The 17,088-nt window shown below is 46.5% G+C and overlaps 1 protein-coding gene across 1 annotated transcript in view; it reads left to right on the forward strand.

Moving 5' to 3' along the window:
* The first annotated feature begins 317 nt into the window (after window positions 1-317).
* The window catches only part of FLVCR2 (FLVCR choline and putative heme transporter 2), a 69,990-nt gene continuing 53,219 nt past the window's right edge, over window positions 318-17,088 (forward strand). Inside the window, exon 1 of the mRNA XM_007987327.3 lies at window positions 318-1,323. Within this exon, the coding sequence (XP_007985518.2) occupies window positions 673-1,323 (651 nt within the window). The 5' untranslated portion in view covers window positions 318-672. The remainder of the gene's footprint in view (window positions 1,324-17,088) is intronic.

Consider the following 17,088-nt stretch of genomic DNA (forward strand, 5'->3'; position numbering starts at 1 on the left):
CTGGGCACACTCTATTTTGGGGATTACCTCGGAAAGGCGGATATTCTTGCAGGGTCCACTGACAGCGGGTGGCAAATGAATTTGAGGGACAGTGCAAGGGGTGGGGGTTAACCGGGCGGTTTCCATGGCGCCCGGGGCGTGGGGGAGGAATGCATCCCGCAAGCTGTGGCGAAACAACTGCGCTGCCCGGCGGACCGGGCTCGAGAAGGCAAGAGACACCGGGTGGGGGGTGGAGTTGGGGGGGGTGGAGGAAACCAGCCAGGACGGGGGCGGGGCGGTCACGTGTGCCCGACGGGGCGAGGCCCCAAGCTGGCCCCGGAGAGGACTCTGCGGGCGAAGTGGCTGCGCAAGGAGAGAACTTTTCCTGCACAAGGAACGCCTTGTGGGGAGACCCAAGGCAGGAGCGGTCCGGAGCCGGCTGCAGCGTGTGCGGCCGGCCTTGGGACAACGATCGCGGCGGGTGGGAACAGACAGCCCCAAGCAAAAGTGGGAGGAGGAGCTTGGGGGTGAGCACAGGAAGCCCCACTTGAGGCTTTTACGCAGCCTTGAGTCTCTGTTTCTTCTGGAATAGGCAAGTGTCCTTTCAACTCCAAGAGACCAGCGGAAGCCACTATCCCTTAAGACTGCCGGAGTCCTCACCACTTCTCCAGGATTCCAGAGGAGACTGTGGTCATGGTGAATGAAGGTCCCAACCAGGAAGAGCGCGATGATACCCCTGCGCCGGAGTCCGCACTCCAAGCGGACCCCAGCGTCTCGGTCCATCCCAGCGTCTCCATCAACCCCAGCGTCTCTGTCCACCCCAGTAGTTCGGCCCACCCCAGTGCCTTAGCCCAACCCAGTGGCTTGGCTCACCCCAGTAGCTCGGGCCCTGAAGACCTCAGCGTGATCAAGGTGAGCAGGCGCCGTTGGGCCGTGGTCCTGGTGTTTAGCTGCTACTCCATGTGCAACGCCTTTCAGTGGATCCAGTACGGCTCCATCAATAACATCTTCATGCACTTCTACGGTGTCAGTGCCTTTGCCATCGACTGGCTGTCCATGTGCTACATGCTGACCTACATCCCTCTTCTCCTGCCGGTGGCTTGGCTGCTGGAGAAGTTCGGCCTCCGCACCATTGCCCTCACCGGCTCGGCTCTCAACTGCCTGGGGGCCTGGGTGAAGCTGGGCAGCCTGAAGCCACACCTCTTTCCAGTCACTGTGGTGGGCCAGGTCATCTGCTCCGTGGCCCAGGTTTTCATCCTGGGCATGCCCTCCCGCATCGCTTCTGTCTGGTTTGGGGCTAATGAGGTTTCAACAGCCTGCTCCGTGGCTGTCTTTGGCAATCAGGTAGGTAGAAGAGTTTGTGAATGTTCCCAGGGGTATGTGTTAGATTGCACCTAACTACTGGGTATGGGAGGCTGTAATTTGCTGATTGTCCAACAGTGTTTGTGACTCTGGGTGACAGTGACTGGGTGTGACAGGCAGTGATTGTGATGCTGTAAGAGAGGCGGGAAACAAAAGCAGGGGGACCTGCTCTTTCATCCACAGTTGCTCTTGCCCCAGCTGAAAGCATGCTTCTAGAACATACTATACCTTTGCTGTGTCATTCCTGAACCTGTGTCAGTCCACCAACTTAGACCTATAACTTCAGGAATGCTCTTCTCTCTCTGGCAGCAGCCCCTGGGCATCAGACTATTCTGGTGTCATCAGAACTTGGCAGTGTTTTCAGTTGGACCAACCAGCTTTCCTAGAGTGCAGTATCTCCTCTACTGCATAGAATTGCAAAGCCATGCCTGGTGGTGTTTGGCACTGTTTTTACCTTGTTTTATACACAGCTGAAGCCAGGACAGTGGGAACAGTGCTTTGTGCCAAACTCCTTGCCTTGAATTTGGAGCCAAGTCCAGCAGGATGGAGTAGAAATCTCGCTCTGAATTTCCAAGGCCTAGAAAGGGTAGTTCATGTCTTAATCTTTTTCTCTTTCCTTCTTATTGGAAGGAGAAGCTCAAATTATTTGCATGTCAATGTGGTTATGATCCAGAAAGCTGGGCAGGTTGTAAACCTGAATGCTGTCTCCAAATACTCGAAGCAAATATTTACGGGAATATTTAAAGCAAGCGTCCTTCAGCCAGACCACTGCCTCCCAGTCTCACATCTTTCCAAGCACGTACAGTCCTGGCTGTGTATTTAACAAAGGATTGGTAATCCTGTCTCACACGTCCCTGTGAAGAGACCACCAGACAGGCTTTGTGTGAGCAACCAGGCTGTTTATTTTACCTGGGTGCAGGCAGGCTGAGTCTGAAAAAGGAGTCAGCAAAGGGTGGTGGATTACCATTAGTTCTTATAGGTCTTGGGATAGGTGGTGGAGTTAGGAGCAATGTTTTGTGGACAGGGAGTGCTACAAAGCACAAAGTATATTCTCAAGGTTAGGAAGAATTACAAAGAACCTTCTTAAGGGTGGGGGAGATTACAAAGTACATTGATCAGTTAGGGTGGGGCAGAAACAAATTACAATGGTGGAATGTCATCAGTTAAGGCTATTTTCACTTTTGTGGATCTTCAGTTGCTTTAGGCCATCTGGATGTATATATGCAGGTCACAGGGGATATGATGGCTTAGCTTGGGCTCAGAGGCCTGACATTCCTGTCTTCTTATATTAATAAGAAAAGCAAAACAAAATAGAGAAGTGTTGGAGCAGCGAAAAATTTTGGGGGTGGTATGGAGAGATAATGGGTGATGTTTCTCAGGGCTGCTTCAAGTGGGATTAGGGGTGGCATGGGAACCTACAGTGGGAGAGATTCAACTGAAGAAAGGTTTTGGGGTAAAGGGTGATATTGTGGGGTTGTTAGAAGAAACATTGGTTGTATAGAATGATTGGTAATGGCCTGGATATGGTTTTGTATGAATTGAGAAACTAAATGGAAGACACAAGGTCCAAATAAGAGAAGGAGAAAAACAGGTATTAAAGGACTAAGAATTGGGAAGACCTAGGACATCTAATTAGAGAGTGTCCAAGAGGGTCCAAGGGGGATTAGCATAATTGTTTGTTAAGCGAGTTTTGGGGCTCTATTCAAGACAGAGTCCTCTTTAAGTTTGAGGCTGAGCTTGGTGAGGTGTGTTTTTAAAAGACCATTAGCGCGTTCTACCTTTCCTGAAGATTGAGGTGGTAAGGGGTATGAACGTGTCACTGAATACCAACAGCCTGAGAAACTGCTTGGGTGATTTAACTAGTAAAGGCCAGTCCATTATCAGATTGTATAGAGGTGGGAAGGCCAAACCTAGGAATTTTGTCTGACAGAAGGGAATAAATGACTTCAGTGGCCTTCTCAGACCCTGTGGGAAAGGCCTCTACCCATCTAGTGAAAGTGTCTACCCAGAACAAGAGGTATTTTAGTTTCCTGACTCACGGCATGTGAGTGAAGTCAATTTGCCAGTCCTGGGCGGGGGTAAATCCCCAAGCTTGATGTGTAGGGAAGGGTGGGGGCCTGAACAGTCCCTGAGGAGTAGTAGCATAGCAGATGGAACACTGAGAAGTGATTTTCTTGAGGATAGATTTCCACAATGGAAAGGAAATGAGAGGTTCTATCTAAGAGGCGGGAATCTACATGGAAGAGGTTATGCAAATGACGATAGAATAGAATGGGCCTGTGAGACTGGAAGGAGATATTTTCCTTGGTCCAAGAACCATTTGCCTTGTGTGGGAAGAGATTGATAGGTGGAAGTTTCAGTGTGAGAGTAGCTGGAGTGACCCCTGAGAAGGAGAAAAACTGGCTGTGCATGACAGAAGTTGGAATGCTAGCTGCTGCTTTAGCTACCTTATAAGCATAAGTGTTTCCCTGAGCCATGGGATCTGATGCCTTTTGGTGGCCCTTGCAATGTATGACTCCAGCTTCCTTTGGAAGCAAAGCAGCCTTGATAAGAGTTTTTATTAAAGAGGCATTAATGATGGAGGGCCCTTGCGTAGTGAGGAAACCTCTTTCAGCCTATATAACAGCATGATATGGAAGGCATATTTAGAGTCAGTATAAATATTGATGCATAGTCCTTTTGCAAGAGTGAGGGCCTGAGTTGAGGCAATGAGTTCGGCTTGCTGAGAGGTAGTGGAGGGGGGCAGGAAGTATATGTGTCAGGTGCGAGGAAGAAAATAGATTTTGGAAGTTATGAGAACTGTAGAGAGTGAGTTGAGCATAGTTTGTGATTTTGAGGGCCTCTAAAAGTATTATGGTGGTGGCAGTGGCCGCTGCACAGAGACGTGATGGCCAGCCTAAAACAGTAAGGTCAAGTTGTTTGGACAAAAAGGCTACAGGGCGCAATCCTGCCCTTGTGTAAGAATTTTGACCGTACAGCCCTGTACTTTGGCTGTGTGTAATGAAAAGGGTTGGGATAAGTTAGGGAGAGCTAGTGTGGGGGCAGCTTCTAGGGCTGTTTTTAAGGAACGGAAAGAGCAGTGGTGAAAGGATTTAGGATCTATGGGGTCAGATAGATTTGCTTTTGTGAGTTTATATAATGGTTTAATCAGGATAGTAAAACTAGGTATCCAAAGGCAGAAGTACAAAACTATGCCTAGGAAGGAAAGAAGTTGTTGTTTTGTAGAAGGTGTTGGGGTTTGGGAGATTAGCCAGACACGATCAGCAGGAAGAGCACGTTGTTTTCATGAAGAATTATGTCGAGATAGATAACGGATGAGGAAGAAATTTGGGCTTGACTGAAGTAATGGGGGCTGTCTCTGAAGCCTTGCGGCAGTTCGGACCAGGTAAGTTACTGAGGCTGATGGGCGTCAGGGTCAGTCCAAGTGAAAGCAAAGAGAAGCTGGGATGAAGGGTGCAAAGGAATAGTAAAGGAAGCATGTTTGAGATCCAGAACAGAATAATGGGTTATGGAGGGGTTGTGGAGGGAGGCAGTGAGGATAGGAGAGTCTATGGCTTTGGCACCACCGAGTGGATAGCCCAGACAATTTGGTTGATAAGGCACAGATCCTGAACAAACCTGTAAGGCTTGTCCAGTTTTTGGACAGGTAAAATGGGGGAATTTTAAGGAGAGTTTATAGACTTTAAAAGGCCATGCTGGTACAAGCGAGTGATAACAGGCTTTAATCCTTTTAAAGCATGCTGTGGGATGGGATACTGGCACTGAGCGGGGTAAAAGTGATTAGGTTTTAATGGGATAGTAATGGGTGTGTGATTGGTTGCCAGGGAGAGAGTAGAGGAATCCCATACTTGTGGGTTAAGGTGGAGGGATCCGAGAGGAGGACGCGAAGGAGGCTTTGAACTGGGTAAAAGGGCGGGAATGAGGTGTGGCTGTAGCCTAGGAATAGTCAGGGAAGCAGATAATTTAGTTAAAATGCCTTGACCTAATAAGGAAGCTGGGCAGGTGGGGATAACTAAAAAGGAGTGCATAAAAGAATGTTGTCCAAGTTGGCACCAGAGTTGGGGAGTTTTAAGAGGTTTAGAAGCCTGGCCATCAATACCCACAACAGTTACAAAGGCAAAGGAAACAGGCCCTTGAAAAGAAGGTAATGTGGAGTTGGTAGGCTTGGTATTGATTAAGAAGGGGACGGACTTACCCTCCACTGTGAGACTTACCTGAAGCTCAGTGTCTGTGATGGTCCAGGGGGGCTTCTGAGGCGATTGGGCAGAGTCAGTCTTCAGCTGCTAAGCTGAGTAAATATGGGAAGGAGTCGGCCAAAGAACATTGGGTTTGGGCTCCAGGGGCTTTAGGAGCAGCGGCGATGTGAGTCAGACAGTCCGACCTCCAGTGGAGGCCCGCACAGACAGGCCGTGGCTTAGGGGGAATCCAGGGCTGACGGCATTCTGAGGCCCAGTGGCCAGACCTCTGGCATTTGAAGCAAGGTCCACGAGGATGTTTTGAAGGAGCCCCTGGGAGCTGTGGCTTAGATGTTCTGAAGTTCTTGTATGCTGGAGATGTGGTTGTGGGTTGTCTTACAGCGGAGGCAAGTAGCTGTGACTCAGAAATGTGTTGCTGTCTGGCTACCTCCTCTCTATTATTGTACACCTTGAAGGCGAGGTTGATTAATTCCTGTTGTGGGGTTTGAGGACCAGATTCCAATTTTTGAAGCTTTTTTCTAACGTCAGGAGCTGACTGGCTGATAAAATGCATATTAAGAGTAAGGCGGCCTTCTGGCCCCTCTGGGTCTAGGGCAGTAAAGCGTCCAAGGGTTGCTGCTAAGCGGGCCATGAACGGGGTGGGTTTTTGTCTTTACCTTGGGTAGTTTCTTTAAGTTTGTCATAATTAACAGCTTTGTACGCTGCCTTTTTAACCCCTTCAACTAGGCAGGAAACCATGTATCTCGCCTAGCTATACCTGGGGAATCTGCCTGATAGTTCCATTGGGGATCTTCTCAGGAACTGCTCTAATGCCCTCCTGGAGGTCTGGCTCATGAAGCCAGCAGTTATCAGCGTGAGATTGGGCTAGAGAAAAAACTCTTTCCCGTTCATCTGGGCAGAGGGTAGCAGTGAGGATGACATTTAAGTCACTCCAGGTTAAATTGTAGGACAGAGTTAGAGATCGGAATTCCCGTATATATTTAGTGGGGTCTGAGGAGAAAGAGCCTAAATTCTGGCTGACTGGGAGAGGTCTGATAGATAAAAAGGTACATGTACCCTGACTATGCCTTCAGCTCCAGCCACCTCTGTAAGAGGAAATAGTTGGGCAGGTGGGGGAGGGCTAGTCGCGAAACAAAACTGTAAGCCAGACCGGGTGTGAGGAGGGGAGGGGAGGTGATAGATGGATTATAGGGTGGGGGAGCAGAGGCTGAGGAAGAATTGGGACCTGGCTCGGCCTGGCGAGGAGCAGCCTGGGAAGAAGGGGAGAGGTCAGATGGGTCCGTAGAAAAGAAGGATTCAAATAACTCAGAGCTTGGGGTGGAGACTGAAGGAACAGACAGGAGAGAAAGAAGAAAGATTTGGGACGAGTCACATTACGAGCAGAGACTAGGGAGGGACCAATGTGTAAAAGAATGCCTGGACATCAGGCACCTCAGACCATTTGCCCGTGTTTTAGACAAAAATTATCCAGATCTTGTAGGATAGACAAATCGAAAGTGCCATTCTCTGGTCACTTGGAACTACTGTCGAGTTTGTATTGGGGCCAACTGGTATTGCAGAAGAAAATCAGGTGCTTAAGTTTTAGGTCAGATGTGAGTTGAAGAGGTTTTAAGTTCTTGAGTACACAGGCTAAGGGAGAAGAAGGAGGAATGGAGGGTGGAAGGTTGCCCATAGTGAAGGAGGCAAGCTTAAAGAGAAGGGTAGAAACACGGAGAAGGGGGTGGGAGCAGCCCTGGGCTGCAATGTGGGTGAGCAGCCAAGGCAGGAGTCCCCGCAATTGACTTGCTACCAAGGGAATGTGGGTGAATGACCAAGGCAGGCGTCCCCGCGGAGATCAGACACCAATGAAGTGTGGGTGAATAATCAGGCAGGCATCCCCGCGTCCCCACAATGATTAAACACCAAGGGAAGGCTGTCTTCCCAAGTCCGTGACCGGCGCCGGAGTTTTGGGTCCACGGATAAAATGTATCTCCTTGGTCTCTACTAGAGAGGAAAAAGAACTAGAATTGGAAGGACAGGGAGATTGAAGGGTAGGGTATCGAGAGAGGGAGATTGAAGGGTAGCCAGAGAGGCTGGAGAAGAGAGTGGAAAGACCGCTTACCCGATTTGAGATTGGTGAGATGCTCCTTGGGCTGGTTGGTCTGAGGACCCGAGGTTGTAGGTGGATCTCTTCACGGAGTGAGGGTGAGGACAGGGAACTGGTCTCCTGAAGGAGTCCCCCTGACCTGGGTCTTTGGCACCAAATGTTTCACGCGTCCGTGTGAAGAGACCACCGAACAGGCTTTGTGTGAGCAACAAGGCTGTTTATTTCACCCAGGTGCAGGCGAGCTGAGTCCGAAAAAGGAGCCAGCAAAGGGTGGTGGATTATCATTAGTTCTTATAGGGTAGGCGGTGGAGTTAGGAGCAATGGTTTGCGGGCAGAGGGTGGATCTCACAAAGTACATTCTCAAGGGTGGGGAGAATTACAAAGAACCTTCTTAAGGGTGGGGGAGATTACAAACTACGTGGATCAGTTAGGGTGGGGCAGAAACAAATTACAATAGCGGAATGTCATCAGTTAAGGCTATTTTCACTTTTGTGGATCTTCAGTTGCTTCAGGCGATCTGGATGTATACCTGCAGGTCACAGGGGATATGATGGCTTAGCTTGGGCTCAGAGGCCTGACAAATCACAGTTCTTCTCATTGGACTATTTTCTCCTATCTATTAATTTCATTTAGGAAATGTAAACTTTCATTTGGAAATTTTTCATTTCAAACAGAAACTTTACAAAACTTCTCTAAAGGCAAATTTCCCTCTGTTCATCCTTACTACCAGGAAGGTAGTCACCTCACTTTGACCCTGACCACACAGATCACTATAACCCTTATACTCCGGTAATTCTGACCTCTCTCTTCAAATGCTTCTTACATACTCCACAGGAGCACTACCTTCTGCTTGCATACAATCCAACATTCTTCCTTTCGACAAGCATTTATCTAGCTTTTGCAAGACAGTGTGCTAGGGCTGCAAAGATAATCCTTGCCTTCGAAGAGATACTATACCAGGTTTTAAAAAATTGTACCAGAAGCCAAGATTCAAATTATATTAAAAAACAAACAAACACACAACAACTAAGCAGATCATAGCATAGAGGATTTATTTTCAGTTCTCCTTGGGGTTTTTAGCATTTTCTTTACCTAATTGCTATGGGAAAGGGTGAAGAAGGTAGAGGAAGCTAATATCTATTAAACACCTACTATTATGCAAGGTACTTTTTCATCCATTATTTAACTTAATCCTTTCAACAACTCTGTGAGGTAGGTGAAATTGTCCCTATTGTTGCAGGAGAGGGAACCGAGATCCAGATAAATCTTGCAACTTTATCCAGAGTCCTATAGCTACTGAATAGTGAAAAAGAAATTTAAACCTAGTTCCACCTTCAAAGCCACTCGCAGTAGGTCAGTATTTCTTGTGGATCAAGCGTATATGTAAAAAAAAAAAAAAAGAAAGAAAAGAAAAAAAAAAGAAAAGGTAGATTCTGAGGATTTAATTTTTCCCCGTGTCTTCAGGGTTATTGGTGATAGTTTCCAGCAGTTTTGTGTAGAGCGTGAGGGCTTAGCACTGGCCTGCTTTTTTGAAGTTGCTGCTAGAGGGCTGATACTGCCTCTTCTAACCTAGCACGGCCATTGTATTGTCAAGAAGGTGAGGGTGGAGTCTCTAGCAGGAAGAAACCAGAGAATCCAGAGCTGGGGTGAAAGAGGGAAGATGAGCCTGGAGAATACAACTGAGGCCCTTCCCTTTTCTTGGTATGCTCTGACCAGTTGCCCCCAGTTAGTAACAGCCTGGAATTTTTAGCAACACTTGTAGCATTGTTTCACTGGGAAATGAGCTGTGTGGGCTTTTAAGTGAGATGCACACATTGTTATCGTGCAAGGGTCAAAAGAAAACCTTGTTTCCTTGGTGGTACTGGATGAGACAGATGTAGATCTAAAAAAGATATTCGAGGTCAGTCCTAACCCAGGTGAGAGTCCTATAGGATGGAGGTTGTGAGGGGACTTCGCCAGGACCTTTGGGTAGCTCATAGCACAGTGCAATCTAGAAATAGAATAGGAGAGAATCAGTTTACTTTTAGAAGTGAGTACAGCCACTTTACAGAACCAGTTCTATAGAAACCACAGCTGTCTGTCTAAAATAGCACTGTCCAATAGAAATATGACACAGACCACAAATGCAAGTCACATGTAACTACATTTTCTAGTAGCCACATTAAAGATGTAAATTTGTTTTAAGTAAAAAGAAAAGGTGAAACTGGTTTCAGTAAATGCCTTAATTTGTTTTATGCTGCTGTTACAGAATACCACAGACTGGGTAATTTGTAACGACCAGAAATTTATTTAGCTTACAGTTTGAGAGGCTGGGCAGTCCAAGGCCAAGTGACCAGCATCTGGTGATGGCCTTCTTGCTGCGTCATAACATGGTGGATGGCATCTCATGTTTAAGAAAGAGTACAACAGAGGGCCAAACTGACTTTTATGACAAACCCACCCTCATTCTAATGACACTGATCCATTCATGAAGGTAGAGCCTTCGTGACCTCTTGAAGGTCTCATGTCTCAGTAGCGTTACACTGGGAGTTAGGTTTCCAACACATGAACTTTTGCTGTTGTTATTGTTTTTGTTTTGAGATAGAGTCTCATTCTGTCCACCCAGGCTGGAGTTCACAGACAGGATCTTGGCTCACTGCAACCTCTGCTTCCCGGATTTAAGCAATTCTGCCTCAGCCTCCAGAGTAGCTGGGATTACAGGCACCTGTCACCATGCCCAGATAATTTTTGTATTTTTAGGAGAGATAGGGTTTCACCATGTTGGCCAGGATGGTCTTGAACTCCTGACCTCAACTGATCCCCCTGCCTCGGCCTCCCAAAGTGCTTGGATTACAGGCGTGAGCCACTGCACCTGGCCCCCCAACACATGAACTTTAAGGGACACATTCAAATCGTAGTATTCTCTCCTTGGCCCCCAGAATTTTATGTCCTTCTCATGGACAAAACACATTCATTCTATCTAAATAGCCCTGAAAGTCTGAATTTGTTCCAGAATCAACTCAAATGCCCAAATTCTAGAGTCTCACCTAAATCACATATGAAGGAGACTCAAGGCACAGTTCATAATGAGACAAATTCCTCTCCAACTCTGCACCTGTGAAATTAACAAGAGCCAGTCGGGACAACATTTTTTTAAAAAAAGAAGCTGTGCATGGTTGCACATGCCTGCAGTCTGAGCTACACAGGAGGCTGAGGTACAAGGATCGCTTGAGCCCAGGAAGTCAAGACTACGGTGAACCGTGTGAACATGCCACTGCACTCCAGCCTGGGTGACAGAGAGAGAGAGACCCTGTTTCAAAAACACCTCCCCAAAACTAACAAGTTATATGCTTCCAAAATACAATGGTGGGACAGGGATAGGATAAACATTCACACATACCAAAAAGGAGAAATAGGCAAGAAGAAAAGGGTAACTGGTCCCAAGTAAATCCAAAACTCAACAGGGAAAACAACATTAAGCCTTAAAGCTAGAGAATAGTCTTCTTTGACTTTATGTCAAAGAAGGGCACACTGGGGAAGAGACTGGGCCCCCAAGGCCTCAGGCAGCCCTGCCCTAACAGCTTTGCTGGACTCAGTCCACCCAGCAGCTCTCACAGTTGGAGTCTCATGCCTGCAACTCTCTCAGTCCAGTGTTGCACACTGGTAGCTCTACAGTTCTGGAGTCTTGGTGATAGCCACATTTCCATGGCTCCACTAGGCATTACCCTTGTGGGGGCTCTCTGCAGTGGCTGTGCCCCTAAAACAAGTCTCTGCCTGAGCCCCCAAGCTGTTCATGACATTCTCTGAAATCTAGATGGAAGCCACCATGGCCCCATAGCTCTTGCATTATATGCACCTGCAGATTAGCACCATGCGGATGCCGCCAAAGTTTATAGTTTATATTTTCTAGAGAAGTAGATCAAGCCACACCTGGGACCACTTGAGCCATGGCTGGGGTAGCCAAGGAATGCTGTGCCAGAATGCAGGGAGCAGAGTTCCGAGGCAGCTCTGGATAGTGAATGCTGAGGTCCCATGGTGACTATTTGGAAACCTTGCTGTCTTAGTCGATTTTGTGTTGCCATAATAATTCCTGAGACTGACTAATTAAGAAAAGAGATTTATTCAGCTCATGGTTCTGCAAAATGAAAAGTTCAAGGGCATGGCCCTGGCTTCTGGCAAGAGCTTCTGTGCTGTGTCCTAACATGCAGAGAAGGTCAAAGGGGAAGTGGATGCATGTGAAGAGGTATAACCTAGGGACATCCTAGCTTTATAACAACCCACTCTCTTAGGAACTAATCCATTCCCTTGAGAACAATCCAGTTTCATGAGAGTGACAACTCACTACTGTGAGATCAGTACCAAACCATTCATGAGAGATCTGCCCACATGACCCAAACACTTCCTACCAGACACTACCTCCCAACACTGCTCTGTTGAGAATCAAATTTCAACATGACTTTTCATGGGTATACACTCTAATCATATCCAAACCATAGTATTCTGCTGTTAACCTCCAAAACTCATGTCCTTTCATATACAAAATACAGTCATTCAATCTCAATAGTCCCAAGAGTCTTAACTTGTTGATATGGTTTGGGTCTGTGTCCCCACCAAATCTCATGTTGAATTGCAGTCCCCAATATTGGAGATGTGGCCTGGTGGGAGGTGATTGGCTCATGGGAGTAAAGTTCTCCTGAATGGTTTAGCACTGTCTCCTTGGCGCTACTCTCGTGATAGTGAGTTCTTATGAGATATGGTTGTTTAAAGAGTGCAGGACCTCCTCCCTCTGTCTCTTGCTCCTACTCTGTCCAGGTGATGTGTGTGCTTCCCCTTTGCCTTCTGCCATGATTGTAAGTTTCCTGAGGCCTCCCAGAACCCGAGCAGATGCCAGCATCATGCTTCCTATACAGCCCGCAGAACTGGGAGCAAATTAAACCTCTTTTCTTTATCAATTAGCCAGTCTCCAGTATTTCTTCATAGCAATGTGAGAATGGACTAATATACTTGTTTCAGCATCAACTCAAAAGTCCAAAGTCCAAAATTACATCTGAAACTCAAGGCACATTCTTTCCAGGTATGAGCTTATAAACTCTAAAACAAGTTGTTTACTTCTAATATACAATGGTTGCACAGGCATTGGGTAAAATTACCATTCAAACATAGGGTCTTGCTCTTTCACCCAGGCTGGACTGCTGTGGTGAGTTCTTGGCTCACTGCAATTTCTGCCACCTGGGCACAAGTAATCCTCATACCTCAGCCTCCCAAGTAGCTGGGACCACAGGCCATGCCACCACACCCAACTAATTTTTGTCTTTTTTTGTAGAGACAGAGTTTCGCCGTGTTGCCCACAGTGGTCTTGAACTCCTGAGCTCAAGTGATCCTACCACCTTGGCCTCTCAGAGTGCCTGGATTATAGGCATGAGCCACACCAAGCCCTGGCCAGCAGACTTTAAATCTTAAACCTCCAGAATAATCTCCTTTGGATTGATGCTTTGCATCCTGGGCACACTGGTGCCAGGAGTGGGTTCCCAATGCCTCAAGCATCCCTTTCCCCATGGCTTTGCTGGACATAGCCCACATGACTGTGCTCACAGGTTGGAATCAAATGCCTGAAGCTTAGCCAGGCTGAGGTTACATGCCACCAGTGATTCTAGCATTTTGGGGTCCTTGCGGTGGCCCTGCCCTTGTAGCTCCACTAGGCATTGTCCTAGTGAAGACTCTTTGCAGAAGACTCCTATGCTCTGGCCTCACATTTCTGCTTGGTGTTGCCTTAGTAGAGGCTGTCTGTGGTGGCTCTCCCCCATGGCAGGTTTCTATCTAGGCTTCCAGGCTTTCTTTTTTCCTTTTTTCCTTTTTTTTTTTTTTTTTTTTTTTTGACAAAGGGTTTCACTCTGTTACCCAGGCTGGAGTGCAGTGGTGTGATCACAGCTCACTGCCCCTTTGACCTCTGAGGCTCAATCGATCTTCCAGCCTCAGCCTCCCAAATAGCTAGGACTATAGGCATGCACCACTGCACCTGGTTAATTTTGTTTGTTTGTTTGTTTTGTTTTGTTTTGTTGAGATGAGGTCTTGCCATTTTGCCCAGGCTGCTCTTGAACTCCTGAACTCAAGTGATCCACCCACCTCAGCCTCCACATGAGTCACTGTGCTGGGCCTGCTCCCAGGCTTTTGATATATTATCTGAAATCTAGGTGGAAGCTGCCATGCCCACCGCTCTTGAATTCCACATGCATGCACAATAGTACCATGTGGACATGGATGCCACCAAGACCCACAGCTGGCACTCTGCAGAGCAGTGGTCCAAGCTGTACCTGGGGCTATTGGGCCATGGCTGCCCTGGCCAGAGCAGCTAGGAGAAGCATCTTGAGGTGGCTCAGGGCAGTGGTATCCCACCATTCTGTCCTCCTAGGCCTCTGGGTCTGTGATAGGAGGAATGGCCTTAGACCTTTGAAATACTTTCAGGGCCTTTTTTTCCATTGTTCTGTTAGTACCTGGTTCCCTTCTATCAGAATTAATTTCTTTAGCAAAAGGTCTCTTGGCTGTACCCTTAGATTCCTCTTCTGAAAATGTTCTTTCATTCTCTACCACATGGCCAGGCTGCAAATTTTCTAAATTTTAATTCTCTGCTTCTTACACATTTCACCTTTAGGTCACTCCTTTGCTGTGTGTAAGCTGTCAAAGTAACCACATTGTGTCTTGAGCATTTTGCTGCTTAGAAATTTCTTCTGCCTAGGCCAGGCACAGTGGCTTATGCCTGTAATGCCAGCAGTTTGGGAGGCCAAGATGGGCAGATCACCTGAGGTCAAGAGTTCAAGACTAGCCTGGCCAACATGGTGAAACTCCATCTTTAAAAAGGAAAAAAAAAGAAATTTCTTCTGCCAGATGCCCTGGGTTATCACTTGTAAGTTTGGTCTTCCATAAAGCCCTAAGGCATGGACGTGATGCAGCCAAGTTCTTTGCTATGGCATAACATGGGTGACCTTTGTTCTACTTTCCAAATACACACTACTTTCCTTCATCAGAATGGCCTTTACAGTGCATGTTTCTATCAGCATTTTGGTCATAACCATCTAACCAATCTCTGAGAAGTTCCAAACGTTCCCTCATCTTTTTGTCTTTTTCTGAGCCCTCATCAAAATTACTCTTAATGCCCTGTTCACAGCAATTTAAGTGTTTTCTAGCCTATTTCTTCAAACTCTTCCAACTTCTGCCCATTACCCAGTTCCAAAGCTGCTTCTACATTTTTATGTATCTTTATGGATGACCCCACTCCTTGGTACAAATTGTCTGTCTTAGCTCATTTTGTGTTGTTATAGCAGAATACCTGAGACTGGGTCATTTATAAAGAAAAGGTTTATTTACCTCACTGTTCTGTAGGCTGGGACATTCAAGGGCATGCCTGCAGCCTGCAGGGGGTTGTAGCTTTCATGCTACATTATAACATGACTGAGAAGGTCAAAGGGCAAGTGGACACATGCAAAGAGGCAAAACCCAAAGGATCTCTTGGCTTTAAAACAATCCACTATCATGGGAACTCATCTATTTCTGCAGGAACTAATCTCGTCTTGCGAGAGTAAGAACCTGCTTCCATGAGATCAGCTCATGGGGGATCCTCCCCCATGATCCAAATACCTCCCACTAAGCCTCACCTCCCAACATGACCCCCCTGGGGATCAAATTTCAACATAAGTTTAAGTGGCGACAAACTCAGATCATGTCCAAACCATAGCACTTGTCCTCAAGGCCCTAGCCTGCTTAGACAGTCTCTGAAATGTCTTCAGGGTTTTTCTCCCATTGTCTTGATGTATAGGCCTGGTTGCCTTCTGTCTGTACTAATTTTTTTAGCAAATGATTGCTTGGTGTTTTTCTCCTATGGACACCTTTTCAGTCTACATGGCTAGCCTTCAGATTTCCCAAATCTTTCTGCTCTGCTTTCTTTTTCGTTACAAATTCCATCTTTTAGTCATTTCTCTCCTCTCACGTTTTACTACATGTGCTTTAAAGTTGCAATACAGCTCCTTCAATATTTTGCTTAGAAATTTCTTTTACCAGATATCCTACTTCATCACTCTTAAGTTCTGTCTTCCACAAATTCCTAAGACACTGACGCAATCCTGCCAAGTTCTTTGTGGTAGATAACAAGAATGGCTTTTACTCCAGTTTCCAATACCTTGTTCCTCCTTTCCATCTGACACCTCATCAGAATGGTCTTTACAGTCTGTAACTGTCTATATTTCTACCAATATTCTGATTAGGACCACTTCTGTAATCCCTGAGAAGCTTTAGGCTCTTCTTAAAGTTCTTTCTTCATCTGAGCCCTTGCCAGAATTGCCCTTAATACTCCATTCATGGCAGACTTTTATCTCCTGATCCTCCAAATTCTTCCACCTTCTACCCCTTTCCAGTTCAAAAACCACTTCCACATTTTCAGGTATTTGTTATGGCATCAGATGACTTCATGGTATCAATTTTCTGTCTTAATCAGTTTTATGCTATTATCATAGAATATCACAGACTGGGTAATACGCATTGAACAGAAATTAATTTGGCTTATGGTTCTGGAGGCTGGGAACCCCACGATTGAGGGGCTGCATCTGGTGAGGGCCCTCTTGCTGCATCATAACACGGCAGGAGCCATCACATGGGTGTCAGAATGAGAGAGGACAAACTGACTTTTGTAACAAACCCAGTCTCATGATAATGAGTTCACTCCTGCAATAATCACATTATCACCTTTCTTTTTCTTTTTTCTTTTTTTTTTTTTTAAGAGACAAGGTCTCACTCTGTCACCAGCTTGGAGTACAGTAGCATGATCACAGCTCACCTCAGCCCCAACCTCCTGGGCTCAAGTGATCCCCTTGCTTAGGCTCCAGAGTAGCTGGGACTATAGGCACACACCACCACACCTGGCTAATTTTTTACTTTTGATAGAGATGGGGTCTTGCTATGTTGTCCAGGCTGGTCTTGAATTTCTGGGCTCAAGCGATCCTCCCACCTGAGCCTCCCAAAGTGCTGGGTTTACAAGCATGAGCCACCATACCCAGCCACATTATCACCTCTTAAAGACCCTAGCTCTCAACACTGTTACACTGGGGGTTAAGTCTTTAACACATGGATTCTGGGGGACACATTCAAACTGTAGTTATATGTAGGATTATACTTTATTTAGCCCAATGTATCCAAAATATCATTTCAACAAGTTGTCAATATAATAAAGTTAGTAATGTGCTATTTTACATTCATTCCTAAGTCTTTGGAAACTGATGTATATTTTATACTTATAGATGGCCACGTTTCCCAGTAAGCAATGGCCCCTAGGTTAACTAGTTGGATAAACATAACCAGCTGGATAGTCCAGGTCTAGAACAATGATAGTATTTCAGCAGTGGAAATCAGTTCCTAGCAGATAAAGAAGGGCTCTAGAAAGTGACTCCAGCTTGAGGAGGTTGTGTTTGCTGGACTGGCTGATCATATGGTATCACCCAG

This window comes from Chlorocebus sabaeus, chromosome 24 (genome assembly GCF_047675955.1).
Source record: "Chlorocebus sabaeus isolate Y175 chromosome 24, mChlSab1.0.hap1, whole genome shotgun sequence".
In the NCBI taxonomy this organism is placed as follows: Eukaryota; Metazoa; Chordata; class Mammalia; order Primates; family Cercopithecidae; genus Chlorocebus; species Chlorocebus sabaeus.